This window comes from Podarcis gaigeae (assembly GCF_964106915.1).
Source record: "Podarcis gaigeae genome assembly, chromosome: 3".
Taxonomy (NCBI): domain Eukaryota; kingdom Metazoa; phylum Chordata; class Lepidosauria; order Squamata; family Lacertidae; genus Podarcis; species Podarcis gaigeae.
Genome location: NC_139680.1, coordinates 118,304,885 through 118,330,847, shown reverse-complemented (window position 1 = coordinate 118,330,847; position 25,963 = coordinate 118,304,885). Strand labels below are relative to the sequence as shown.

At 49.4% G+C, this 25,963-nt stretch overlaps 2 protein-coding genes and 1 long non-coding RNA gene across 8 annotated transcripts in view; 2 read left to right on the top strand and 1 right to left on the bottom strand.

Annotated features, from left to right (window-relative positions):
* The window catches only part of EXTL3 (exostosin like glycosyltransferase 3), a 169,122-nt gene extending 158,738 nt beyond the window's left edge, over nucleotides 1-10,384 (top strand). For 4 of the 6 annotated variants that reach the window (XM_083733231.1, XM_083733234.1, XM_083733230.1 and 1 more), the window contains 4 exons: nucleotides 941-1,085; nucleotides 1,893-2,021; nucleotides 6,403-9,082; nucleotides 9,408-10,384. In XM_083733231.1, coding sequence (XP_083589357.1) covers nucleotides 941-1,085; nucleotides 1,893-2,021; nucleotides 6,403-6,612 — 484 coding nt within the window. In that variant the 3' untranslated portion in view covers nucleotides 6,613-9,082; nucleotides 9,408-10,384. The remainder of the gene's footprint in view (nucleotides 1-940; nucleotides 1,086-1,892; nucleotides 2,022-6,402; nucleotides 9,083-9,407) is intronic. The other 2 variants (XM_083733232.1, XM_083733233.1) reach the window with 2 other exon arrangements.
* LOC310842216 overlaps nucleotides 1-25,963 on the top strand; it is a 554,664-nt gene that overhangs the window by 77,181 nt on the left and 451,520 nt on the right. The window lies entirely within an intron of this gene.
* Nucleotides 20,630-25,963, bottom strand: part of INTS9 (integrator complex subunit 9) — a 71,749-nt gene continuing 66,415 nt past the window's right edge. Inside the window, exons 15-17 of the mRNA XM_083733381.1 lie at nucleotides 24,756-24,854; nucleotides 23,693-23,830; nucleotides 20,630-21,513 (exon numbers count right to left, since the gene is read on the bottom strand). Of these exons, the coding sequence (XP_083589507.1) occupies nucleotides 21,337-21,513; nucleotides 23,693-23,830; nucleotides 24,756-24,854 (414 nt within the window). The 3' untranslated portion in view covers nucleotides 20,630-21,336. The remainder of the gene's footprint in view (nucleotides 21,514-23,692; nucleotides 23,831-24,755; nucleotides 24,855-25,963) is intronic.

Sequence of the window (25,963 nt, the reverse complement as noted above, 5' to 3'; positions counted from 1 at the left end):
AAATCTTGTTTTTAAGTGGATGAGGAGAGGCCTGTATAGCCATATACGGCCCCGGTCAGATGATCGACGTGGACCTCACTCAAGATATGGGCTTCACTTCAGATAATTATCAAAGTTTGCAGGGTGTGTACGTGCATAGAATCATAGAATTGGAAGGGACCAAAAGAGTCATTTAGTCCAGGGGTCGGCAACATTTTTTGAGGCTGGTCCGGCCCACTCCCCGGCAAACCTCTCGGTGAACCGGAGTGTGTGCGCCGGAGCGTGCACTCAAGCTATTTCTGGCGCTCTTCTAGCTGCCGTATTCTGGATTAGTTACAGTTTCCGGGTCACCTTCGAAGGTCGCCCCACGTACAGCGCATTGCAGTAGTCCAAGTGGGAGATACATAGACCGTGTGCACCACGTTGAGCTTCTTGGAGTGTAAAATGTAATGGCCATAGGAGGTAAAATAGTAGCAGGAGCATTTTGTGAGATGTGAGGCTGTGTAAGCTAAAGCTCTGGTCTTCTGCCCCGAAATCCGAGTGGCTGTGATTCGCAGTCCTGCCCTTGCCCTACCAGTAACTTTAGGAAGGATGAGCTGTTTCTGTTATCATTACAATAAACAGAAGAGAAACAAAATGTGTGCCTGTGTGTTTGCTGAAGAAAAGGGTAGAAACCAAGAAAAAGCTGAATGTTAAAAGTCTAAAAGAAAGTGTGTGAGGGGGGAGTCCTCTGAGCTTTGCATTACAGTCAGCCTCTGTTCTCAGTGTTGCCCATTTTCTTTGCTGAATATTTGCCGCCTGGCTTAACAGCGAACGCCCTGTGATGTCTGCCTAAAACAATGTATGAATCAGCCACCGTCGGCTTGGTGAGAGGGCCGCTTGTGTTGGTGTTGTGCGGCACTCTTTGTCCCCAGTCTGTCCGCCTTGTTCCATCTCTTCCCTTCCCACTTTGCATCTTCAGGGTCTGGAGAGAAGCCAGGGACCGCATTGTCGGCTTCCCTGGGCGCTACCACGCATGGGACATCCCTCATCAATCCTGGCTGTACAACTCCAACTACTCCTGTGAGCTCTCCATGGTCCTGACGGGCGCTGCCTTCTTCCACAAGGTAAGGGAGGGGGACCCCAGTCGCTGGGAGTGGCACTCAGCTCACATATTTTTATAAGAAGGGGAGTTGCAAAAAAACAACACCACCCCAGCTCTCATGTTCTCTGTCCCTTGTGGAGCTTCCTTTGCCAACCTGCCTGTTCCTGGTGGACAGAGGGGGCTGTTATTCTCACAGGCCACATCCACAGAAGCCGGGAGCCAAACTCAAGCTGTCCTATCCTTCCACCTGTTCGGGGAGGATGGAGAAAACAGAACAGGGCTGAGATATTGTCCTCTTGGGCAAAGTAGAGGGAAGGGGTGCAGAAACTCGTGATCTAGTGGTTGGAACCAATATCGGGCCGTCTTTTCAGTGCAAATGGACTTGCCTAGGTGGGCAGTTAGAGAGCCAGCGAAGGAGCTAAGCGCTGTTCCTCCTTCCCTTGTCTGGAAGGAGTTTGGACTTAGAATGGGGCACAGATGCTGTTGGACTCCAACTCCCATCATCCTCAGCCAGCACGGCCAATATCCAGGGATGATGGGAGTTGGAGTGCAGGAACATTTGGAGTTCCACAGGATCTCCGTCCCTGGCTTACACCCAGATCCAATGTGGTTCTTCTGAGGCAGAGAAGAAAATGAAATCGAACAAGCCATTGTGTTATATTGGGTCCATTTCACCTGCACAAGACTCTTCTCTTTTCCCCAAGGTGTGTATATTTGGACTCAGCCAAGGGAAAGCAGTGGCATTTGTGTGTGTGTGGTGGGATCTTGGCCATTTTCTGATGTTTTCCCATTCTCCTTCCCTCTCTCTCTCTCTCCCTTTCACCTGCAGTACTATGCTTACCTGTATTCCTACGTGATGCCCCAGGCCATCCGAGATATGGTAGATGAATACATCAACTGTGAGGATATCGCTATGAACTTCCTGGTCTCTCATATCACCAGGAAGCCACCGATCAAGGTAAACGCTTGGCGGGGGACTTGAGAGGACCGGTTCCTTTTTTTGCTAGGGCAAAATTATCTCTCATTCCTGAGCTACTAGGGCAGGCACCCCCAAATTCGTCCCTCCAGATGTTTTGGGACTACAATTCCCATCATCCCTGACCACTGGTCCTGTTAGCTAGGGATGATGGGAGTTGTAGTCCCAAAACAGCTGGAGGGCCGAGTTTGGGGCATGCCAAACTGAAGAATGGTGTGGAAAAGAGGATTGCAGCATTTAATCAATTAAACTGTTAGGTCAAGTGGAAGAAACTTCCCATCAAGTAAAAAGCTTCCCCTATATATAAACACACACACACACCCCACACACACCCAAGCTCATGCACAAATTCACAATCTGTTTTCATTGCCTTTTTCTTTCCCTTTGGGTTTGATACAATATGATCTAGACCAGGCCTGTCAAATTGGCCCTGGGGTGTGGGAGAAAGAATAACAAGTAGAGACCCGCCCCCCCCCAGGATTGAAAACTACCCCGCAACTTAGGAAATCCTGTATTTTGTGTTATCAATTTAATTTAGGAGTCGCTTCCCATGAAACACCCCAAAGCAATGAAAAATAAAGACAACAGCGATTAGAAAGCAGCATATAAATACGGTATCTGGTCCAGTGCGGGTAAAGAAAATCTATGCTTAAAACGCTTTGGCAGTCTTCAGCAGACTCCAGAGAGATAGCGTAGGGGATTCTTATGGGCCAAGTTAGGGGCCACCACACTAAAGGCCATATTTCTGCATTGTCCAGAATGAATCTCCTAATAGGGTGACATCTTCAGGAGGTCCTCTCGTACAGGTTGTATGCACAGCGATTGGTAGTGCATATAAGGAGTGGGGTGATCTTTTAGATCTCACCTGCAGTTGTCTCAAGGCACAAATAAGCTCCGTGGGTAAGTTATGGCACTTTCTGAACCCAGTACTGCTAATAAGCTCCCCCTCCAGACACCCCAGAAGGAGAAGACACTGTCCTTCCTTGAAATGGCGGTTTTCAACCTGTGGGTCCCCAGATGTTGTTGGACCACACCTCCCATCATCCCCAAGCTCTGGCCTTGCTAGCTAGGGGTGATGGGAGTTGTAGTTCAACAACATCTGGGGACCCGCAGGTTGAGAAAGGGGGAAGGTCTCCATTCAGATACCTTTGTAAAGGGAAGCTCGTTCGGTTGTCAGAGCTAAACATCCTCGGCTTTTGCCTTTGAAGGCAAAGGCAACCCGAGGGGGTACTTTGAAAATTTGGAAGCATTCTACAGCATGCAAGGTGGTGGTGTTCTCCATGAAAAAAAAAAAACCATGCAAAAAAAGAGTAGATCTTACTGACTTGCACAATTCCTTTGAGTATTACTGTATTTTTCGTTCTATAGGACTCACCAGACCATAGGACGCACCGGACCATAGGAGGGGGAGAACGGGGAAATAAAATTCTCCCCCTCTCTGCTCAGCGCCCCTTCAGCAAAGTGGCAGGAGAAACAGAGCCCCTTTCATTTCTCCTCCCGCTTCGCTGAAGGGGCGCTGCGCAGAGAGGGAAAACTGTGCAGCGCCTCTCCAGCGAAGCGAAGCCTGGAGAGCAAGAGGGATCGGTGTGCATCGACCCCTCTCGCTCTCCAGGCTTCAGGCAGCTATCCGCAAGCCTTCGGAGCGCAGCAGGCTTGCGGATAGCTGCCTGAAGCCTCCTGAGCACAGTGGGAGTTCCCGTTGCGCTCAGGGGCCTTCAGGCGGCTTCAGCGAAAGCAATGCGAAGCCTCCGGAGCACAGGGGGAGCTCTCCCTCTGCACTTCGGAGGCTTCGCGTTGCTATCGCTGAATCCAAGGAGCCTGCATTCGCTCCATAAAATGCACACACATTTCCCCTTCATTTTTGGAGGGGGGAAAGTGCGTCCTATAGAGAGAAAAATACGGTACTTGAGATGGGACCAGCCCTCATAGCTGTCAACTTTTCTTGCGAGGGATCCTATTCGGAATAAGGGAATTTCCCTTAAAAAGGGGGGAAAGTTGACAGCTATGCCAGCTCTTGCCATAGGGGTCAGGGTGCCCACTGCGTAAGGCCTAGGACAGGTTTCCAGAGGCCCTTTAATTTGGCACCGTCATTAGCTGGTATTTCTCCAGAGCAAAGTCCATCAGTGGCTGTTAGTAATTGCTTTGACCTTTTGGCTCTGCTTAGCAGCCAGGGTTGGCAGGAGGAAGACGGAGGAGGCTTCTAGCTGAGGCCGACCTGCTGAGGTCCCTGCCAGGCATTATGTGTCTCTTCATGAAAACGAGCCTTTGCGGATAAGGGCAGCTGCTTGGCGTGGGCAGAGCAATCCTTTGGCTTCCCAGAGTCGTCGTGAGGGCTCCAGAGGGGGTGGGCACAGGGCGTCCCTCTCCCACCCTGCCCCTCCTTGGCCTCAGGCTCAGTTGGCGTAGCTGGGTGTGCCCACCTCTGGGGAGGTGCTCTGGTGAAGCGCAGTGTTTCTGGAAACCAGAATCGTCCCAGGATCAAAGGCCGTGTCGGTCTGCCGTAGTTGAAACAAAATTAAAAAATTCCAACTAAGACCAACTAAGTTTGTTCTTGGCATGAGCTTTCGTGTGCATGCACACTTCTTTAGATACACTGAAATAACAAAAGTCTCCAGACCCTTATATATAGTGAGAGGGTGGGAAGGGGTATTACTCAGGAGAGTGGTGGGAGATGGGTGATTGGCTGATAGGTGTGGTAAACCTGTTGATGGTTAATGGCTGCAATTGGTCTTACAGGAAAAAGCAAGGGGTGAGATGGCCAAAAATAGCTTTATCGTGTATAATGAGATAAGAATCCAATGTCTCTATTCAGACCAGGTCTCTCCATGGTTTTAAGTTTGGTAATAAGTTGTAATTCAGCAACTTCTCTTTCCAGTCTGTTTTTGAAATTCTTTTGTAATATTACAGCTACTTTGAGATCTTGTAGAAAAAGATCTAACCCTAACCCTAACCATAACCCTTTATATCCAAAGTCTATGTAATGTTATAAGAGGTATTTAAAACCTGCCAAAGATTTCAGATGTTTACAGTGTTCTGTCAAATATAATGTGAATTTCTCCAATTCTTTGCTGAAGTGTTGATCCTCCTTGTTTCTGGTTTTCCCTGTCATTTTTACCATCTCTGCATAGTCTTCTAGAGTGGTACCTTGCTTCTCAAACTTAATCCGTTCTGGAAGTCTGTTCCAAAACCAAAGCGTTCCAAAACCAAGGCGCGCTTTCCCATAGAAAGTAGTGTTAAACGGATTAATCCGTTCCAGACTTTTAAAAACACCCCCTAAAACAGTAATTTAGCATGGGTTTTACTATCTAACGAGACCATTGACCCATAAAATGAGAGCAATAATCAATGTGCTGTACTATAAAATAAATAAGACAGTATTGTAGATGATAAAGATTAAAATTAATTTTTTTTCTTACTTGCACTGATGATAGTCATTGTTTGGATGGGGGGCTTTTATCCATTTCGGCAGTCACACAATCAATCAATCAATCAATCAGTAGCTGAACTGGGTTCCACACAGTCACAAAAACAAATTAACTGAAAAAGTCTCAAAACAGAAAACACTAAATAAATAGCAAACACAAAAGCACCAAATACAAGCTCCAAATATCACCTTAGAACACTATAATCAGAAACGGAAGGCTTGAATGAGGGGACGCAAATTAGCAGCGCAACAGGAAACACAGGGGGACTCAAAACGGAGCATGTTTGGCTTCCCCCCAAAAAAGTCTGAAAACCGGAACACCTACTTCCGGTTTTGCAGCATTCGGGTTCCAAGTTGTTTGTGAACTACTGTATTTTTTGCTCTATAGGACGCACTTTTTCCCCTCCAAAAATTAAGGGGAGATGTGTGTGCGTCCTATAGAGCAAATGCAGGCTGCGCCGCTAAGCCCAAAGGCAGAACAGGGAGACGGAGTGCTGCGGAGCGCTCCGTCTCGCTCTTCTAGCTTGGGGACGGCTGCGCGCAAAGCCTCTCCAAGGCAGCGGGGCGCTGCGCTCCAAAGGCTTCAGGGATCTTTGAGGCTGGTGGGGGGGGGGGAAGCAGCAGTTTCCCCCCACCGCCAGCCCCACACGCTCGGGTGTATGCACCTTGAATGCACCTTGTTTTAGAGGGGGAGAACAAGGGGGGGAAATTTTCCCTGTTCTCCCCCTCCTATGGTCCGGTGCGTCCTATAGAGTGAAAAATACGGTAAGCTGTTTGAAAACTGAGGTACCACTGTAGTTTAGTGTGCCAGTCCACTCTGTCAGGAGCCCTGCTTGCTTGAGCATCCTCTGCCCAGCACACAACTTTGGGCTGCTGAATCCTCTTGGGGGACTCCTCCCAGCTCACGGCCTGCTTCCCTTCTCCTCCTCCTGTGCGCAGGTGACGTCCCGCTGGACCTTCCGCTGCCCCGGCTGCCCCCAGGCCCTCTCCCACGACGACTCCCACTTCCACGAGCGGCACAAATGCATCAACTTCTTTGTCAAAGTCTACGGCTACATGCCTTTGCTCTACACCCAGTTCCGCGTGGACTCCGTCCTCTTCAAGACCAGGCTGCCCCACGACAAGACCAAGTGCTTCAAGTTCATCTAGGCCTGTGTGGAGACGCGTCTGTGTGCGTTGGCTGCGGACTTCTGGATCGAGACCGGAGGCGAGGAGGGAGGCTGGAAGGGTTTTCCTCCTCCCGCTGCTGCTCCTCATCCCCTGGGACAGGCACCACCTTCTGCCTGAGGAGAAGGACAGAGCAGTGGCTCCCGCCATCTTGTGCCAGCCCCACGGGGACTGTAAGCCGTGGGGCACCACCCATTAAAGACTCTGCTTGGTATTGTGTACTGAGGAAAAACTGAGACTGGTTAGTCCCCCAGGTAGTGGGTTAGCCAAGGGCAAAACTGGGGTTTTTAAAATATTAATTATTATTTAAAATGGAAGTGTTTTAGATATGCCTGGTAAGGCTTTCTATATTTTTTTTCCCAGAAGGTGGGAGGGGGCTGCTGGGAGGGAGGGAGGGAGGGAGGGGATATTTCATGTTTGTTTCGCCCCCGGCCCGTGATGTTGTTTGGGGAGAAGCAGAGGCCCCAGGAAGCTCCGTTCAACACCCTCTGCCCACCCCGGCCAATATCCCAGATTTCTTTCTTGTTCTCAAGAAGGGAAGACCCGGCTGCCTGAGGCCTCCATCCGTTTGCTTCTCCGTGAGACCGGCTTGGGATTTCCTGGAGGAAACCGTGGATCCCTTTCCGCTGAAAAATACCCTCTCCCTGCAGCTGCCAAGGAGCGAAGTGATTCCAGGGAGCTTCTCACCTCCACACCCACCTGCGCTAAAGGATCCTGCCGCATCAACCTTTTTTTGTGGCGACCCAAGCACCCAGCGGCGCCTTTCCCAGCTGCGGGTTCCCCCAGTGGAAAATGGGTGCCCTTTCCCTGCTGCTTCCTTGCAGGCTCGGGGGGGGGCTGCTGCTTCTCTCTGTGCCAGGCGGGGGCACCGCGTAAGCACCCCACCTCCCTTTGCAGAAGCTCAAAGGTCTTAATTTAAGCGTCGCTTGCACAGCGTGGGAGGTTTCCGCGCTGCAGGCGAGTCGTTTGGGAGTGCGGGTTAAGTTTCCTTTTAGATGTGGCCTCTTAGGGATTCTTCAACAAGACACACACACACTCGTAACGGGTCTGTGGTGTGTTCCGGATGAAAGGTGCTGTATTCCTGCTCATGAAGTGTACCCCAAATCCATCCTCTGTCAAGCAATCATGTCTGGTCTCAACAGCTCTCTCAGCCCTGATGCTTAAAACTGCCCTTCTCCTCCTCCCTCCTGTGCCCTTTTTCCTCTATGGCTCTTGGGACCGGGGTGCCGGCAGCCGCTGGAGAGAGACAGGTGAGTGGTCTACTCCCCAGGAGCGCTGGACCCCACGGGAGACTGCACACAAATTAATATTATAGTTCTAAAGAGTGCAGGCCGTCTCTGCCCCCCCCCCAATTGCTTTCAAGCTACTTCTGCACAGAGGTTTTGGTTCTGCAGGGGGCCTTTTCTAGAAAGGCTCTCGCTTCGACATCACATTGGCCATGTAGGCCATTGTGTGCAGTCTTTGCAAAACTATAAGAGATGGTGTGGAACAACTTGCTGCTCCCCACCCCGGCTGCAATTTAGATTCCCCTTCTCTTTTTTATTTATAGAAAGGCAGTAGTGAAATAGCCGCCTTCCTGTGGCATCCGGGAAGGTTGGCAGTCCCCTTGGTATATTCTCCCACTGCGATTCCTGTCCTGGGTCCTGATTTTTGCATGTTATGGGTGCTGGTTGGAGCTCTGAAGGCAAAAGGTAACCATCACCCTCTTGTGGAAATGCAGGTGGAAGGGGGGGCTCCCTGTGCCCCATTTGGGCAGGAAGCGCATTCGCTCGCGGGCATGTTTGATGGCTTAGACTCAGGAATGTTTACAGACCTCTCTGCTCTTTTTCTGGATAGTCTTCAGGGACTGCAATTCCCCCTTTGCATTTTCCAAAGGAGATTCTCTCTCTTTTGCACCCGGGAACCCAATAATGCAGTCTCTCGCCATGCGAGTTGAAATGTAGCGGAACAAAGGACAAAGGTGGCTGTTCCAACGGAAGCAGGTTCTCCTTAGGCAGCCCCCGTCCCACTTCTAAGCCACAAGTCTCGTTCTCCCCATACTCTGCTCCCTGCCTGGATGAATGAATAATCCTCAGCCAGGGCATAAAACGTTGGATTCTCCATGGTGATCAGCCTCCCTCACATGTCCACAACATGTACAGGCGTCCTCTGTTGGGTGCGCAAGGCTTAAAAGGAAGCCATGTGCAGATCGTCTCTCCGTCTGGTGCAGGCATCCCCAGACTCGGCCCTCCAGATGTTTGGGGACTACAACTCCCATCATCCCTAGCAAACAGGACCAGTGGTCAGGGATGGTGGGAATTGTAGTCCCAAAACATCTGGAGGGCTGAGTTTGGTGGTGCCAGATCTAGTGGATGGGAACGTGACATGAAAGTAACTTCATCTCTCCCCGCCCACGATAAGCGTCACCCCTCCTGTTCCTCCTAGTGCATTTAAACCTCTGTAAGGTGCCAAGGTTAGAATCTGTAAGGTTCGAATCCCTGTGGCGGGGTGCGCTCCCGCTGCTCGGTCCCAGCGCCTGCCAACCTAGCAGTTCGAAAGCACCCCCAGGTGCAAGTAGATAAATAGGGACCGCTTACCAGCGGGAAGGTAAACGGCGTTTCCGTGTGCAGCTCTGGCTCGCCAGAGCAGCGATGTCACGCTGGCCACGTGACCCGGAAGTGTCTCCGGACAGCGCTGGCCCCTGGCCTCTTGAGTGAGATGGGCGCACAACCCCAGAGTCTGTCAAGACTGGCCCGTACGGGCAGGGGTACCTTTACCTTTACCTTTAAGGTGCCAAGCTAGGTTTTGGACATCCACTCAAAAATGTGTTTACATGGTTCCTCCTCATCGTCGTCCTCCTTTGCTGTGCTGGTTGGAGGTTACCCAACTTGGACCCCCACCCAAAAAAAGGCACAGGCTCCTCTCCCTCCTGCTGTCCCAGCGGTGTTCTCTGACCTCTGTTGGATGTGTGGAAACCCAGATTAGAACCACAATGCACAGTTCAAACACACGCAAGCACTCGCTCTTTTTGGAATACGACCAGGTTTTTTTTTTAATAAAAAAAAATCACACACATACACATGTGCACTTTGGGCTTTTTAAAATAACCGGGGCTGTTTTTTAATCACCCCCTTCAATGTTGTGATCATCCCAAATGGAGATTTCTAAAAAGATAACCTTAGCAGGCCAAGGTGGAGCCTTGCCGTGCCGTCCTCTTCATGTTGTGCTAAATTTGTGGGTTTTTTCTGCCGGGAAAAGGAGGCAGTCGATTATTGGAGCCATCCCTCAGGCTGATGGGCACCTGGGCAGGAGAAGGAAGCTGTGAGGTGAGAGAAAGTCCCTTTTGTCTGGAGGCAAGTCCAGCGGCTTTTGCCAGACCCTGAACACCCGTGTTGGTGCCATTCCTCCTAAGAACCTGCCGTCCTCTGCTGCTCAAAATGGTGGCCCTTTTTCATTTCTTTGAGGATATAGGAAAAGGTGGGGTCTGCGTGACGAGTGAGAAGGTTTCCTCATCCAAGGGCTTCTGGCATCTCTGCAACTGGGTACAGCTGCTCAATTTTATTTCCTCTGCTCTCCTCTGCCCAGTGCAACGGCCATTTGTGGGCCCTCTACCCCTTGCCACTATGAATGTGTTTTAAAAGCTCTGTGAGCACCAAATTTTAAAAGACGGAAAAGCAAAAAGTGGGGGCGGGGGGAATCTAAAACCTTGACACGAGCACAATTGTTCATATGTTGAATTTTGTAAAAGGGTGAAATAAACTCAGTTTAACTTGAACGCGTCTCAAGACTCTTTGCCACTTTTAGCAGAAGGGGACAAGCACTGACAGCGAGTGGGTGTTGCAATGTCTACTTCATTTAAATAGTGATTTCCAAACTTCTTGGGGGGCCTGTCCCCCTTGGTGATCCCCAAGGGCCCCAATCCTGTATGAAGCGTTATTCAGAGTGGCGGCTTGCACGACCTGCTAAGGAAGCACCCACAACAAAATTCAGAATAGTAAAGCATTTGTTGCACATTTACTCAAAATCCAATTAAAATTATTTGGTTTAATTTGAGAAAACTGATCAACTTGAACCATCAATTTATACCAGCTTTTCAAAGACCGATAGACATTTACATTTCCAGCACAGCCCTTCCTCTTAGCACCCTCCCCTGGAGATTCCCCCCCCGGGGGTTATTACTCACCATCAAGTAAGAAGATAGACATGCAAAATGATTGGATGCATGCAATAAATGATGTGTGGCTGGTTTCTAGGAAAACTCCCACAAATTCACCATACCTGAATAAGTGAGTTTCACAATATGGGCTCACCTAGGAGCAGAAAATGCCTCTTTCTAATAGACAACATCATTTGTGCATTACAATCTTTATTGCCCTGGAGGAAATTGAGGTTAATTTGCAGTTCGTCCAAAACGGCTTTTTGTCAACCTTATCTGTTCATGCGGTCTCAGCAGTCCAGCTCGTTCTTTCCCTCCCCTCCCCCCCCCCGCAGTTTTCAAAAGGTTTCCAGCGATTTGTATCTCCCTGCACCGAGATTGGTACAGCCGTGGACTTTTGACTCCAGCTCTTCCTTGCTAAGTTGCCGGGGACAAAAAAGGAAAAGCAGAGACAAGAGAAAGGCGTCAGCAGTGGGTCGTAAAGCCCTCGTCTCTGAAAAGGCTTTTCGCGGCACGATTGCCTGCGCAGAGACGAGCCCGTTGAGATCCATGGGGCTTATGCCTGGAGAAGTGAGCATTCTGTGCAGCGTGTATTTATAGCATACGCTGCTTAGCAGGGGGTGCCAACGCAGCGCCCGTGGGCCCCTAGTGTACCTGCTAACACTGGCCATGAAGAAGAAGAGTTTGGATTTGATATCCCACTTTATCACTACCTGAAGGAGTCTCAAAGTGGCGAACATTCTCCTTTCCCTTCCTCCCCCACAACAAACACTCTGTGAGGTGAGTGAGGCTGAGACTTCAGAGAAGTGGGACTGGCCCAAGGTCACCCAGCAGCTCCATGTGGAGGAGCAGGGAAGCGAACCCAGTTCACCAGATTACGAGTCCACCGCTCTTAACCACTACCTCAGAAACTCTCTACAAACTTCCCCTCCAATATCCACTGTTGCTTGAGACCTTTTCCTCTCCCTGCTCACTCCCTGCTTGGCACCAGCTCATCCTCCCCATATCAAATGTGCGCCCCATAAACCTGGCCACCTTTCATGGGACTGGATGACTACCCTCCCATCTGTTCTCAACAAGGCATTGGGAGGTGCAGCATCTAGTCTAAGGTAAAAGGTACAGTGGTACCTCGGGTTAAGAACTTAATTAGTTCCGGAGGTCCGTTCTTAACCTGAAATTGTTCTTAACCTGAGGTACCACTTTAGCTAATGGGGCCTCCCACTGCCGCGGCCGCGTGATTTCTGTTCTCATCCTGAAGCAAAGTTCTTAACCCGAGGTACTATTTCTGGGTTAGCGGAGTCTGTAACCTGAAGCGTCTGTAACCTAAGGTACCACTGTAAAGGTAAAGGTAAATGATCCCTGGATGGTTAAGTCCAGCCCAAGGCAACTATGAGGTTGCGGTGCTCATCTCACTTTCAGGCTGAGGAAGCCGGCGTTTGTCCGCAGACAGATTTCTGGGTCATGTGGCCAGCAGGACTAAACCGCTTCTGGCGTAACGGAACACCGTGACGGCAGCCAGAGTGCATGGAAATGCTGTTTACCTTCTCGCCACAACGGTACCTATTTATCTACTTGCACTGATGTGCTTTTGAACTTATGGGTTGGCAGAAGCTGTTAGAGAGCAATGGGAGCTCACCCCGTTGCGGGGATTCGAACCGCCAACCTGATCAGCAAGCCCAAGAGTCTCAGTGGTTTAGACCACAGCGCCACCCGCTTCCCTACCATCTAGTCCAGGCCTCCTCAACCTCAGCCCTCCCGATGTTTTCAGACTACAATTCCCATCATCCCTGACCACTGGTCCTGCTAGCTAGGGGTCATAGGAGTTGTAGGCCAAAAACATTTGGAGGGCTGAGTTTGAGGAAGCCTGATCTAGTCTAACTCCCTGCAATACAGCAATTGCAGCTCAAGAATCCCTGATATTGGCCATCCAATATCTGCTTAAAACCCTCCAATGGAGGAGAGTCCATGATCTCTTGGGGGAGGTCTCTTCTGTGGTTGAACGGCTCTTACTGTCAGGAAATTCTCCCCACGGTTGAGTTGGAACCTCCTTCCTTGCAATTTGAATCCATTGGCTTGGAGCCTCAGAAAACAACCTTGCTCCCTCTTACATGGGACAGCCTTCAGATATGTGAAGATGGCAAAGAGGTTCAAAGAGCATCTCTCTCTCTCTCTTTTTTTTAAATGATATTTACTAAGGTTTTACAAACAGAAGAAAGTTACAGAACAAAAAAAAAAAAGAAAAAATAAAAATAAAAAAGATACAACAATACAAAGGAAAAATACAAAATACAAGAAAAATAGAAAACAGTTAAAAACAAATCAATCTTTTCATATCTTATGTTTCATTTACTCGTTTCCCTGACTTCCTCACACCTCCCTTTTTTGTATTCCAATTCACATAGTTAATTCAGCAAATCCTTTCCCTCTTTGTTTTTATCTTAATTCTATATCTTAACATATTATAGCTTCATATTTTCATCTGATTATCAATCTATTTTTACGTATTCTTTTTAACCTTATAGCTAAAACCGCTTCATTTCAATCCAACATCTCAAAGAGCATCTTTCTCCCTGTGAGCGCAGTGGGAGCCCTTTTGTATTGTGCCACCCCAGCCCACGCCAGCAGACATGTGGTGTCAGTCCACACCCTCAAGGCAGCCATTTTGTGTTATGGTCAAGCCCAGACGGCTTCCATTGTGTGACAGGTGACCCACGTCACATTCTGAACACCCCAGCTGCGCTCCTTGGCGGCTGATGTTTAGGACCGCATCTTGGGTCGCTGCAATTTCTCTGAAGAGCGTCAGTCCGTTAGCAGCACTGCATTGTGACTCCCCCAATCTGGTATTTCATACAGATAAGGTGGCCTCGCAACCTTTCGTTGTGGTTTCCTCTGTGAGTGGCTTTTTACGTTGATCGATCATCTACCACATTGCAAGAGTTCTTCGCAGATTAACAGTAACGGTGAAAGCAGTTAGAATCAGTGAGATATAAGAAGGAGATTTTTAAGTTTTTCCCCAAGCAGACTTATCAGAGGTTATTGAGGGTATCGCAATAAGTTACTGAGACTATTTTGAAGTTATCGTTCGGGCAGGCGGTAATGCTACTGAACATTCAATATCATGCTTTCAAATGTTCAAAGCACTTAATTTTCCCCACAACCCCCCTATAAGCTAGGGAGATGACCACAGTGCCTGGAGACAGGCAGTCAAGTCAGACTAGGAATGACTGCTGGGAGGAGCGCAGAGAGAATAATTGCCCTGGTGCATCTGCAGCAGCACAGCCAGAAGCCTCCATCTGCCCCAGCTGCAACAAAACATGTCTCTCCAGTATCAGTCTCTACAGCTACAGCAAGGCCCTGTGACTCTCCAGCAGTGTGACTTCACCTACAAAAGCACCCTCCTTCATAGTTTCCCAAGACAGACGGATGCCAACATTATCCCCTTACTCCAGACATGGGCTACTGAGGCTGAAGGAGGCACAGGGACTTGCCTACAGGCCAAACTAGACGATACAGTGGTACCTCTGAATGCGAACGGGATCTATTCTGGAGCCCCGTTTGCAACCTGAGCAGAACGCAACCCGTGTCTGCACATGCACGGGTCGCGATTTGCCGCTTCTGTGCATGTGCGTGACGTCATTTTGAGCATCTGCACATGTGCGAGCGGCAAAACCTGGAAGTAACCCGTTCTGTTACTTCCACGTCGCCGCGGGACACAACCTGAAAAGATTTCACCTGAAGCGTCTTTAACCCGAGGTATGACTGTACATTAAACAAGTGGTACAGTTGGAAAGGGACCCCGAGGGCCATCTAGTCCAGCCCCCTGCAATTCAGGAATTAATGCATCAATGCATTAATTCGGGGGGGTTCCCAAACTGCGGTCTGTGCAATCTCTGTGAACAATGGCAGGGACAGGGACTGCTCCATTGTTCTTAGAATGTGTCCCTCTGCTTGGAAGGAGTGGAGAAGATTAGCAGCAAGGTGAATGGGAGGCTAGAATTAAAAGATCGAACCGCACAGGGCACAATTCATTGCAATTATTATTATTATTATTAATAATAATAATAATAATAATAAATAATAATAATTTTTATTTATATCCCGCCCTCCGCAGCCAAAGCTGGGCTCAGGGTGGCTAACAACAATAAAACAGTACAAAAGCACAGCACAAACAAACACTCTAAAATCATTCATTATAAAATTAATTCAAATCAAGCCACTGGCAACCATTGGGCCAGAGCTCTGCGAAGATTGCCGAGGGAGGGGGTCAGGCTGTGCCCTGGCCAAAGGCCTGGTGGAACAGCTCTGTCTTGCAGGCCCTGCGGAAAGGTGTAAAGTCCCGCAATTACTTCAAAAGACAGAAAATACATCAAGTATCCCTCATCAATTTTCAAGTGGTCAGGGTGGAGAGTTGGGGAACTTCTGCATTAGCACATTGAATGTCTCTGGCTCTCCCCCCTTTTTGAAAATAAACTTGCCAGGAGGACTGGCAAATAAACTGGCAGGGAACTGGCCAAGGACCAGGATGAATGGGGAGGAGGGATTGACCTATTTCCAACCATGCCATGGGTCTGGGGGAATTCTCTCTGCCCCCACCTCCAGCTCCCCCTTCCCATTTTCTACCCCACATCCCTACGAGGGGACACACAGCCCCCTCCTCTTCTTCTTCTGTTGCCTAGAATAAGAGCGAAATCAGACTTGCTCTGGAAGGAAAAGCAGATCATAAATCACCTTTCTAGCGTTTTAATCCAGTGCTATCAGTTAATACAATATTTAACGTGGAAGGGGATTTTTTTGTGATGTGCAGTCAAAACAAATTTGAGCACGAGCTCTTGAGCAACAGCAGGGTGAGGCGAGGCCGTTTTTGCACTATCACTGTTTATTTTAAACAACACAGCTCCCAGTTAAGAATAGTTCATGCTTTCAAATAAAGGCCGGGTGGTTTTATTCCAAAGGAAGTTGGTCTTGCTGGAGGGGAGATTTCCCACCTTGTCTGAAGGAGAGAAATGGGACCACTCTCACTCTCCTCTCCTGTCCCCAAAATCTGTTCTGGACAGTCCTCCCCACCCCTCTGGAGCAGATTTTGAGAGTCCATCGGGAAGAAAGAAGGGGAGGTTTTGTTGTGCCAGCCAGAGTCTGCTGTGGGGGTGAAAGTGCAGCACGTGGACACCCCTAAATTACAGTGAACGTGCCACCCTGCCTTCTGAGCAGTAGAGCCTTGGGGGGCCCAGTTCCTTCATTCTACTGGAAATAATTCCACTACTTGGCTTACCGATGCCAAGATGTCTGTGTTATCAACACCTTTGTGAATGAACGCCACATTTAGTTTCCTTCTGTTTCCACTGACATCTGCCCTAGTAGCTTGATTTTCTTTCTTACTCGGTGTTGAGATTGCCCAGTAACAGGATATTGGTTAGTGATTATTTCGCCCCTGTCTATGTGGACTTCTGGCCTGGTCCTAGCTAAGGCCACCAAACTCCCTTCCCGCCCCATCTCAGCTAAAATAGACTGAGAAAATAATTCCCACTTCCATTGGCAATTACAGCTATGGGTTGGGGAATCCTAGCCTTAGCTAGGACCTATGTGGCGCTGTGGGTTAAACCATAGAGCCTAGGGCTTGCTGATCAGGTCGGCGGTTCAAATCCCTGCAACGGGGTGAGCTCCCGTTGCTCGGTCCCTGCTCCTGCCAACCTAGCAGTTCAAAAGCACGTCAAAATGCAAGTAGATAAATAGGTACCGCTCTGGCGGCATTTCCGTGTGCTGCTTTGGTTCGCCAGAAGCGGCTCAGTCATGCTGGCCACATGACCCGGAAGCTGTACGCTGGCTCCCTCCGCCAATAAAGCAAAATGAGCGGCGCAACCCCAGAGTTGGCCATGACTGGACCTAATGGTCAGGGGGCTCTTTACTTATGCATCCCACACTTCCCAGCTTGGAGGAACTACCAAGAAAAATGTTCTGTTCAGCTAAAGATTCTGGCCACAGACCCAAGAAAATACAGAAATGGAGGCTGTGTGTCGCCGGGGGAGGCGGCAGAGACTTTGCCAGTGGGGTGGATGAGAATAGAAAGCTTTCTCCCCCCCCCCCCTGCCTCCAATGCGCCTCTGCTCACTCGCTCTGTGCCCCACTGAGCAGCTCATTGCAGGTTCTCGCTGTGGGCCCCAGTGGGGAATTTGTTCCCGATTTCAGACATCAGCTTCTGTGTGCTGTTTCTGCACAGCGAAGGTCTCCAGCCCCTCGCTGTTCCAATTTGTTTGCATCTGTGTTATTTCAATTTAGCATAAATGTGATGGACGTGGAACCGGTGTCGCCGGCTCCAGCGGGGAATAAACAGCATCTCTTCTCAGGCTCCGAAAAGGCAATTCCCACGCCTGGGATTTTGGCCTCGCTCTGCGGGGCTTGCAGCACTGCGATGCAAACTGGGTTGCACAGAGCGAGGGGGGCGGAGACACAAATATTTCTCCCTCCCGCTTTGCAGGGCGCCAGCACAGAGATCAGTCAAACCCCCAGGTCTCAGCATTTGGGCAATTACAGGAAACGGTTTGCTAGCTGTGCAAATGCCTGCTCTTAGTTTGCACCTAACACATTTCCTCTTTTAAAATATTGCAATATGCACTACCAACCCTGGAAGAGTGGCAGATGAAGGTGATGGGACTATATGGAATTGGCAGCAATGACTGGCAGAATCCGAGACCTGGGAGAAAAGTTGGTGGAAGAAGATTGGAAGAAATTTAAAGACTATCTGCAGAAACACTGTAAAATTAATGAATGTTAAAATGATGTTGGATTGAAAATAAGTGACATTAGCAACAAAGAATATGCAAAAATGAATTGATAATGGTTGAAAATATAGAGTTATAATATGTTAAGATATAGAGTTAAGATAAATGAAAGAGGGTAAGGATTTGCTGATTTGAATATGTAAATAGGAATACAAAATGGGGAGGTGTGAGGAGGTCAAGGAAACAAGCTAATGAGTTTAAAGTTACAAAAAATGGATTCGTTTTTAATTCTTTTTTATATATGTTTTTTGTATTTTTATTCTTTTTTACGTATTTTTGTATGTTTTCTTTTTTTATCTTTTTCTTTTCATATGTGTCAGGACTGCCTCTAGGTCCCAGCTCACAGAGGACCAACGCCCGGTTGATGTAATGTACAAAAGTCTTTATTGAAGTTTAGTTTCCATTTCAAACCCCAGAGCGCGCAGCCCTACGTCTAGACTCTAGATCGGCGAAGTCCCCTCTGAGTCACTATCCCTTCCGCACCAGTTCAAGATCCTAGCCCGGATCCACCTCCTGCGCTGTTCCTTCCTCCTCTGGGTCCTTCTGTCCCCTGGGGTTTCCTCCTTCCTGGACTCTTCTGATGCTGGCCCCCCTGAGTCTTGCCCTTCCTTCCGGCGGGCTTTAGGACCTGGCTCCCTATCCGGGCTCCCTGCTGTGCCGCTCGCCTGTACATTTGAACTTGGCGCGCGCGCCCAGCCGGTAACCTTCCTCCTGACCGTTTCCCCGCTCTCCGATGTGGGCGTGGTCAAACCTGACTCATTTCCTCTCGCTGGTGGTGAGAACACTGGTCCCGATTCCTGGGACTCCCCCCCCTACTGCGCTCTGGTGGGGAAGCTGGTCCTGATTTTCCAACTGCTGCTCAGGGAGTCCCCGCTGGCCCCTTCCTCCTGGGGTTTTCCCCCTGGAGCCCCCCTTGCCCTGGCCATCGGCGCTCCCTTCTGTGAATCTTCCGATTCGCTGGAGAGGCTCGTGGAATAACTCTGGCCACTGTCACTGCCTCCACCCCACTCGGATTCCTCCTCCTCACTCTCCATTTGCTCCCCCTCCTGTGTCTCTGCTCCTGAACCCCTGACAATATGTCTTTTTTTTCTTTGTATTTTGTAAATCTATGTCTTTGTAAAATTTCAATAAATATTCTATAAAAAAAAAATATTACAATATGCAACTTGTCTGTGCTGCTTGAACACTGGATTTGGGCTGGGATATGTGTGTTCGTGTGTGGAATTAAATTAAATTGGCTGAAAAGGCAAAGCGGCCTCCAGCCTCACCTATAACTAGCAGTACTAACACTGCGCTGCATTTCTGGGGTGTTGTAAGTTACTCTTAATCGCAAAACAGCTCTACTTATGACGAGATAATCAACTATACTGGCACGTGCAGCACAATTTTTAAATGTTAAGAAAGGAGATGAGGAATCACATTTCCCATACAGTGTAAAAACAGAGTCAGAGTACAAACTCCTTTTTTTGTTTGTTTTACTGCTCTGTTGGAAGAGGACGGTGCTCCCCAGTCACAAACATGCAAAAATATTGGATCCAGACCACTGAACTATGATTGACATCTTCCTACCTCTTGATTCCATGTCTATCCTAGCAGGTTATAAGGATGGATTGCGGGGGAAGCACTCATGCAGGCACAAACCTGTCTCCGTATTTTTACCATTGTCTTCAGTTCCATGTGGACTAGCACCTTGCTTTTTGAAAGAAGTGACAGCTGGGAGCCTGGGAGAGCTAATGAGCACCAATGTGCACAAACCCAGAATTCCTGGGGCTCTGGAATAAGTCTGTTAAAACTTGGAATGTAATTGGATTATTCCTCCCCACCTCTCTCTCTCTCTCTCTCTCTCTCTCTCTCTCTCTCTCTCTCTCTGCCCTGCAGTTAATAATGAATGGTGTCCAGGAAGGAAAGGAAGTGGTGGAAAGCAAAGCCATCAATTACCGACAGAACGAAACTTCTGCAGTCAACCAGTGAAGGATCGCTGCTGCCTTGACAGCAGGTTGCAGTAAAATATGGCTGTGATTAGAAATTGTAAATATATATAAGGCAGAGGGAAATCGGAGGCTATTAGGCAGGCGATTAATACAAGACTCAGACAGGTGTCACCACTTGCAAGGCAGGCCGATGAGATGGCGGCTTCGAGGTTTGGCTATTCCCACAGCCGCCAATCACTCTGGTCCGATCTCTCCTTAACGGTCTCTCTTTCCGTTCGTTGGGGGAGATCATTATGCATTTGGAGCCCAGATGTGCAAAGAGGGTGCTGGACCAGGAGGAAAAGAGCAAGCACTGCCATCTTATCAGGAGGTCCATTGCTGTTGTGGCCCCCAAACCCTTTGGAATTCCCTCCCCGTGAACATACTACGCAGGATCCAGAAAGGTCCTGCAACTACCTTATTTTTCGCTCCATAAGACACACTTTTTTCTTCCTAAAAAGTAAGGGGAAATGCCTATGCATCTTATGGAGCGAATGCGTCGTCCCAGGGCCAAAAAGCAGATCGTGCTTTTGGTTTTTTTGTTTTTTGAAAGAGGGAAGGGGGTGTTGAAACAAAGCCGCTGAGCAGCTGAGCAGCAAGCGATCGGGAGAGGAGATAAGGGAGGCTGTCTGGGAGGGGGGAGGGAAAAGCACATGGATCCTCCGGATTTTTGCATTGGGTCACCCCAAATTCACCATCAGATCACATAGCTACAACCTGCACCAAAAATCACACGCTTCCAGTGTTGCGTGGGGCCACAATGGCGCAAAAACGTGGTTACAAAGCAAGGATCCACGTGGATCCTCAGGATTTTTGCATTGGGCTACCCCAAACTCACTGTCAAATCACATGTCTGTAGTCACAGCATGAACCACAAAAATCATACATCCACTGTTTCTTTCAGAATTTTTTCCCCTTGTTTTCCTCCTCTAAAAACTAGGTGCATCTTATGGTCAGGTGCGTCTTATGGAATGAAAAATACGCTAGTTCAAAATACCAAAGAGCTGGCTTTTCTGACCACACTCCTTAAGAAAAGCCTTTATTGATGCCCAATGCAGTCTTGGAAGCCCACAACAATAAGGTGGTGGTCTCTTTTAATAAAAAAGGGGTAAACTATGACCGGGCTTCTCGGTTTTATTTTAGAAGGAAAAAAAGCATCGCTTTGAGTAAACAATCAGTATTAAAACACAAAGGAGAACTGACAGGCGGCGAAAACGCATCGTCACAAACAATCTTAAAGCAAAATACTTCATTTAGAAATAATAGGGGCTGCTCCCTTCCAAAATGGGGGTGTGTGGTGGGGAGAGAAAATGCTTTAATTCAATTTTTGCCAAGCTGGTACCTGCCAGGTATTTTGGTAAACAACTCCCCCTTGCTGGCTGGGGCTGATGGGAGCTGTAGTCCAAAAGAGTTCTGTTAAATGTTCCTGAGAATGGAACAGGAAACACAGTTTGTTTATTTGTTTACAAAAAGTTGTGTCTCCTCCCCTGCCCCCCCAACTTCTACCGGGGGCCATGGAGGTCTGCTAAGCAGCCTGCTGATATTCTACAAAATGCCCTAGTGATGTCCGCATTCGGGGTGGGGTGATATGGGACAGCTGCCTCCACTGTTGTGTCACGATAGTGGAAAAATTGTGCCTGTTTCATTATTCCTGGTTTTCAAAATGGCACGGCAGCCCCGGCAACCACACTCTGGAGAACCGTGCAATTTGTTGCCATTGTAAAACGAGCCTCTCTGCTCTCCCCTTGGGTCAGCAGCCCCTTCCTTTTTTCTGCCCCTGCTGTGGGGGGACCGGGACGGCTGGACTCCGAGGCAGGCCGAGGCCTCAGAACTTCTGCAGGAATTTGAGGACCAGGTCCTGCAGCTTCACCCGGAGCGCCTCGTCGCTTTCGCACATGATGTGCGTGGAGTCCTCCTCGATGCGGATGAGGGTCTCCACATCCTGGAAGAGCACGATGTGGCCTTTCGGGGTGTCCTCCACCTTCACGTCGCTGAAGCCGTGCTGCAGAAGGAAAGGGAAAAGGGAAGGAGGGGGGGCTCAGCTGGCAAAGTAGAGGTAGTGTGGCAAATGGGAGGATCTGCATTGCAGGGAGCTGGGTCCCTTTGGGTCCCTGTCCAACTCAACAGTTCTACAACTTGGCATGAACAAAGGTGTACAGGGGTCGGCCGCCCCTTGCCAGAATTATATTTAAAAGGTAAAGGGCCCCTGGGCAGGTGTCAAACATCTTGCTCTGCTTTCCTTTGGACCCCATGAACAATGCCGAGAGGGGGGTCTTGTTGTCTGGGCAGCCCAGTGTGATGGCCTGGGACTTGGGCTTCAGACCCAGAACCAGAGGAGTCTCAGTCTGCACCGGATCCTTGGCCTCAGGCATCATCTGAACCAAGTCGGGGGCCTCATCCTGAAGAGCCCCAGTCTGCACAGGTTCCCCTGCAACAAACACCAGCTGGGCTGAGTCAGGGGCCTGAGCCTGCCCTGCTTCAAATGTGGGGATGACCTCGTTGCCTCCAGCTGGGCCATCACTTACAGCTGCTCCACTACCGGTTGGGTCAGGGGAGGCCGAGGCGGCCTCTGGGTCTAGTAACCCACCGACATTTCCCAAGCTGCAGAGACTGAGGTCTAAGAGAAGGAGAGACCTGAGTACTCGCAGGAGGAGTTCTCGCCTTCAGGCGAGACAGGGAGGTGAGTCGCCGGGGGATCAGGACCGGCCGTTACCCGACAGAGATAAAAGGCTGTTGAACCCTGCCCCAGGTTGTGGGAGCAACGTTGATGTATGCTAGATCCTGCCTGAGTTCCTGTACCTGTCCTTGCCTGGTATCCTGCCTTGTGTCCTGCCTTGGCCCCGTCGGACTGACTCCCAGCAGAACCTTTGGATTCTGGAGCAGACCTGGGCCGCGTTTCTCAGGTTCCCCCCGGGCCCAGCACACCCAGGACCTCCAGACACACTGCCCAGGTGAGGGGAGAGACTCCATCAGGCCAGGCCTCCTTCCACCTGCCTTGCTCCACCCACTGCTTCTCAATGTGTATTGTATTGTTTTATGTACTGTGGCTTGTTCTTTTACTGATTATAGTTTAGATATTATTGTAACTGTTGGGTGGATTTCTGTTTAACTTTTATATGTTGATATTATTTTATACTATTCTAATGACTGTTGAATGTTCCTTTTTTGATGGAGGTTGCCTATTTTAAAGTTATGTTTTATTATCACATTTTTTTGTATTGCATTAGATTGTTAGAAGATGTACAAACACAGCGGTTTGACTTCCACCCCCGGAGGCACACTCCATTGTCCCTCACCCCCCAGAGGCACACTCCATTGTCTCTCACCCCCGGAGGCACACTCCATTGTCCCTCACCCCCCAGAGGCACACTCCATTGTCTCTCATCCCCAGAGGCACACTCCATTGTCCCTCACCCCCCGGAGGCACACTCCATTGTCTCTCACCCCCGGAGGCACACTCCATTGTCCCTCACCCCCCGGAGGCACACTCCATTGTCTCTCACCCCCGGAGGCACACTCCATTGTCCCTCACCCCCCAGAGGCACACTCCATTGTCTCTCATCCCCAGAGGCACACTCCATTGTCCCTCACCCCCCGGAGGCACACTCCATTGTCTCTCACCCCCGGAGGCACACTCCATTGTCCCCCACCTCCCAGAGGCACACTCCATTGTCTCTCACCCCCGGAGGCACACTCCATTGTCCCTCACCCCCCGGAGGCACACTCCATTGTCTCTCATCCCCAGAGGCACACTCCATTGTCTCTCACCCTCGGAGGCACACTCCATTGTCCCTCACCCCCCAGAGGCACACTCCGTTGTCTCTCACCCCCCGGAGGCACACTCCATTGTCTCTCACCCCCGGAGGTGCACTCCATTGTCCCTCACCCCCAAAGGCACGCTCCATTGTCCCTCACCCCCCAGAGGCACACTCCATTGTCCCTCACCCCCCGGAGGCACACTCCATTGTCTCTCATCCCCAGAGGCACACTCCATTGTCCCTCACCCCCAGAGGCACACTCCATTGTCCCTCACCCCCCAGAGGCACACTCCGTTGTCTCTCACCCCCCGGAGGCACACTCCATTGTCTCTCACCCCCGGAGGCGCACTCCATTGTCTCTCAAGGCGGACGGGTGCCAACCGCCTCCCCGGTGCTCTGGCCATGAAGGCAGCCCCTTCTTACCTTCTCCAGGGTCTGCACCAGCTGGTCCATGGGGATGGAGCCGCTCAGCAAAGGCTTGACGGGTTTCAGCTCCGGAACTTCGTCTGCTACCCGCTTCCTCTTCTTGCCCCCTTGAGGCTGAGGGGGCTTTGGGGGGAGCTGTCAAAGGAGATGGATGTACGGTTTTATGGGTTTTTTTCCTGCAAACTGTTCAGAGATGGTTGAAGCATATGGAGAGTGCCTGGTTGGGGAAGTCTGATGCATAAAAAAGGATTGCCTTCTCCTGCTTTAAAACCATGTTGTCGCTTTAATTGTGCATTTCATTGTGCATGAATTAGTTGTCGCTTTAATTGTGCCCTAAACAGCCTCGGTCCTGTAGACCTGAAGGAGCATCTCCACCCCCTTTGTTCTGCCCGGACACTGAGGTCCAGTGCCGAGGGCCTTCTGGCGGTTCCCTCACTGCGAGAAGTGAGGTTACAGGGAATCGGACAGAGGGCCTTCTCGGTAGTGGCACATGCCCTGTGGAACTCCCTCCCACCAGATGTCAAAGAGAAAAACAACTACCAGACTTTTAGAAGACATCTGAAGGCAGCCCTCTTTAGGGAAGCTTTTAATGTTTAATAAACCACCGTATTTTAATACTCTGTTGGAAGCTGCCCAGAGTGGCTGGGGAAACCCAGCCAGATGGGCGGGGTATAAATAATAAATTCTAAATTGTGGAGATTTTTTAGGGAGTGAGGGGTACTTTTAGCTTACCTTAGTTCTGAGCTGTTTATCGTGTGTGTGTACACAGAAACACAAGTCAAATAAACAGCAATAAAAATGAATAGGTTTGAGCCCCTGGACCCTTCTCGGCTGCCTGCTGTTTGTTCCAAAATGGAATTGATTTTGATTAAGGGGTTCAGCTTCTCTTGAGAACCTCAGCACACACAAAAAAGAGAAATGTTTTGTCCCAGGGGTTTTGCTGGGATTTGGTGAGCGCAACTGCTGGTTAACTAACTGGGAAACCCCAGGGATCAGAGCCACAGGGAGCGGCCTTCACCCAAACCCACCCCCTGCCAGCACCCCAGTATTCACACCCTACCTGAAGCACATGTTTGTTGTCTTTTGTGTGCAAAACAGCCGTAACGGTCGCCAAGGAGATCCCCAGCTTCATCTCGGTGGGTACCAGCGAATCTGCAAGCTGGAGAAAGAAAGATGGAGCCAATTTACACACACACTAGCAAATTTAGCCACTTCAAGTCCAATCAGGCAATTTGATTTTCCTGAAAACCAGTAGGATGCACAACACTCCTCCCACAGAATGCAACTTTTAAAGCATGCAGGGACCCTGGAAGCCTCTGAAAAGGGATTATTTGCACAACTGCCACCTCTTTCTTTCTTTCCCTGCGCCCTGAGGTCATATATTAGAATACACAGAATGAGCAAGGATGACGGGAAAAATTAAGAGATAATACAGAAGAAATGTTTATTAGAGAGTGGGACGTTTACAGAAAATATCTGAAAGGGCATTGTAAAAATGTGAATTCTCTGGCAGGCTTAGACTGACCCCTGTATGAACACAGAAAACCGTATTAAAATAAAAATTTGGGAGAAGTATGCAGTGATAATGAAAAGTGCGCTGATCAAAAGATCCTCGATGGGGTAACTGGAAGTCATAGTAGAACTTGTGATGTAAGAAATTAACTTTTTTTTTGTAATTTGTAGTATCCTTTGATTTTTTCCCCTTGTTGACTTTTCTCTCTTTTTTTACAATCAATGAAGCAATTAAAAAAAAAAGACTTTTGCTTTAATTGTGACCCTCGGCCTATTTCTCAGCTGTTGCTTCGTTAAAGGAGTCTTATGGATTGCAGTTGTTTCGCTGATGAGTTGTTAATTATTCTATGTTGGCTTCCCAGTATGTTTCTGAGCAGCGCTGCCCTGGGGTCGTCCATTAAGAGGAAGAAGGAGAGAGAGGTCCAGCGAAGGCAAACTGGAACCTCTGTATTCTGTTGCCTGGAAGGAATGCGGGAACAGCAGAGGATCCGGCCTGCGGTAGATGGGCGGCAAGCGTGATCTGTCCTCCCCCCTCCTTTCCTTTTCGGGGGCGGGAGTGTGCCGAACGGAGGCTTTTAAATTTTTTATTAAAAAGCCTTTCATCACAGACATCATTAAAGTCATTTTGCTGCTACAGGGACTGTAATGAGTCTCGAGGGGCGCTTGAAAACGTTTAAGGAATAAAGCAGGGAGGTGCCTTTGCCTAGATGAGCAGCTTTCTTAAACCCGTAGAAGTTAATTTCCCAAGGACACAGC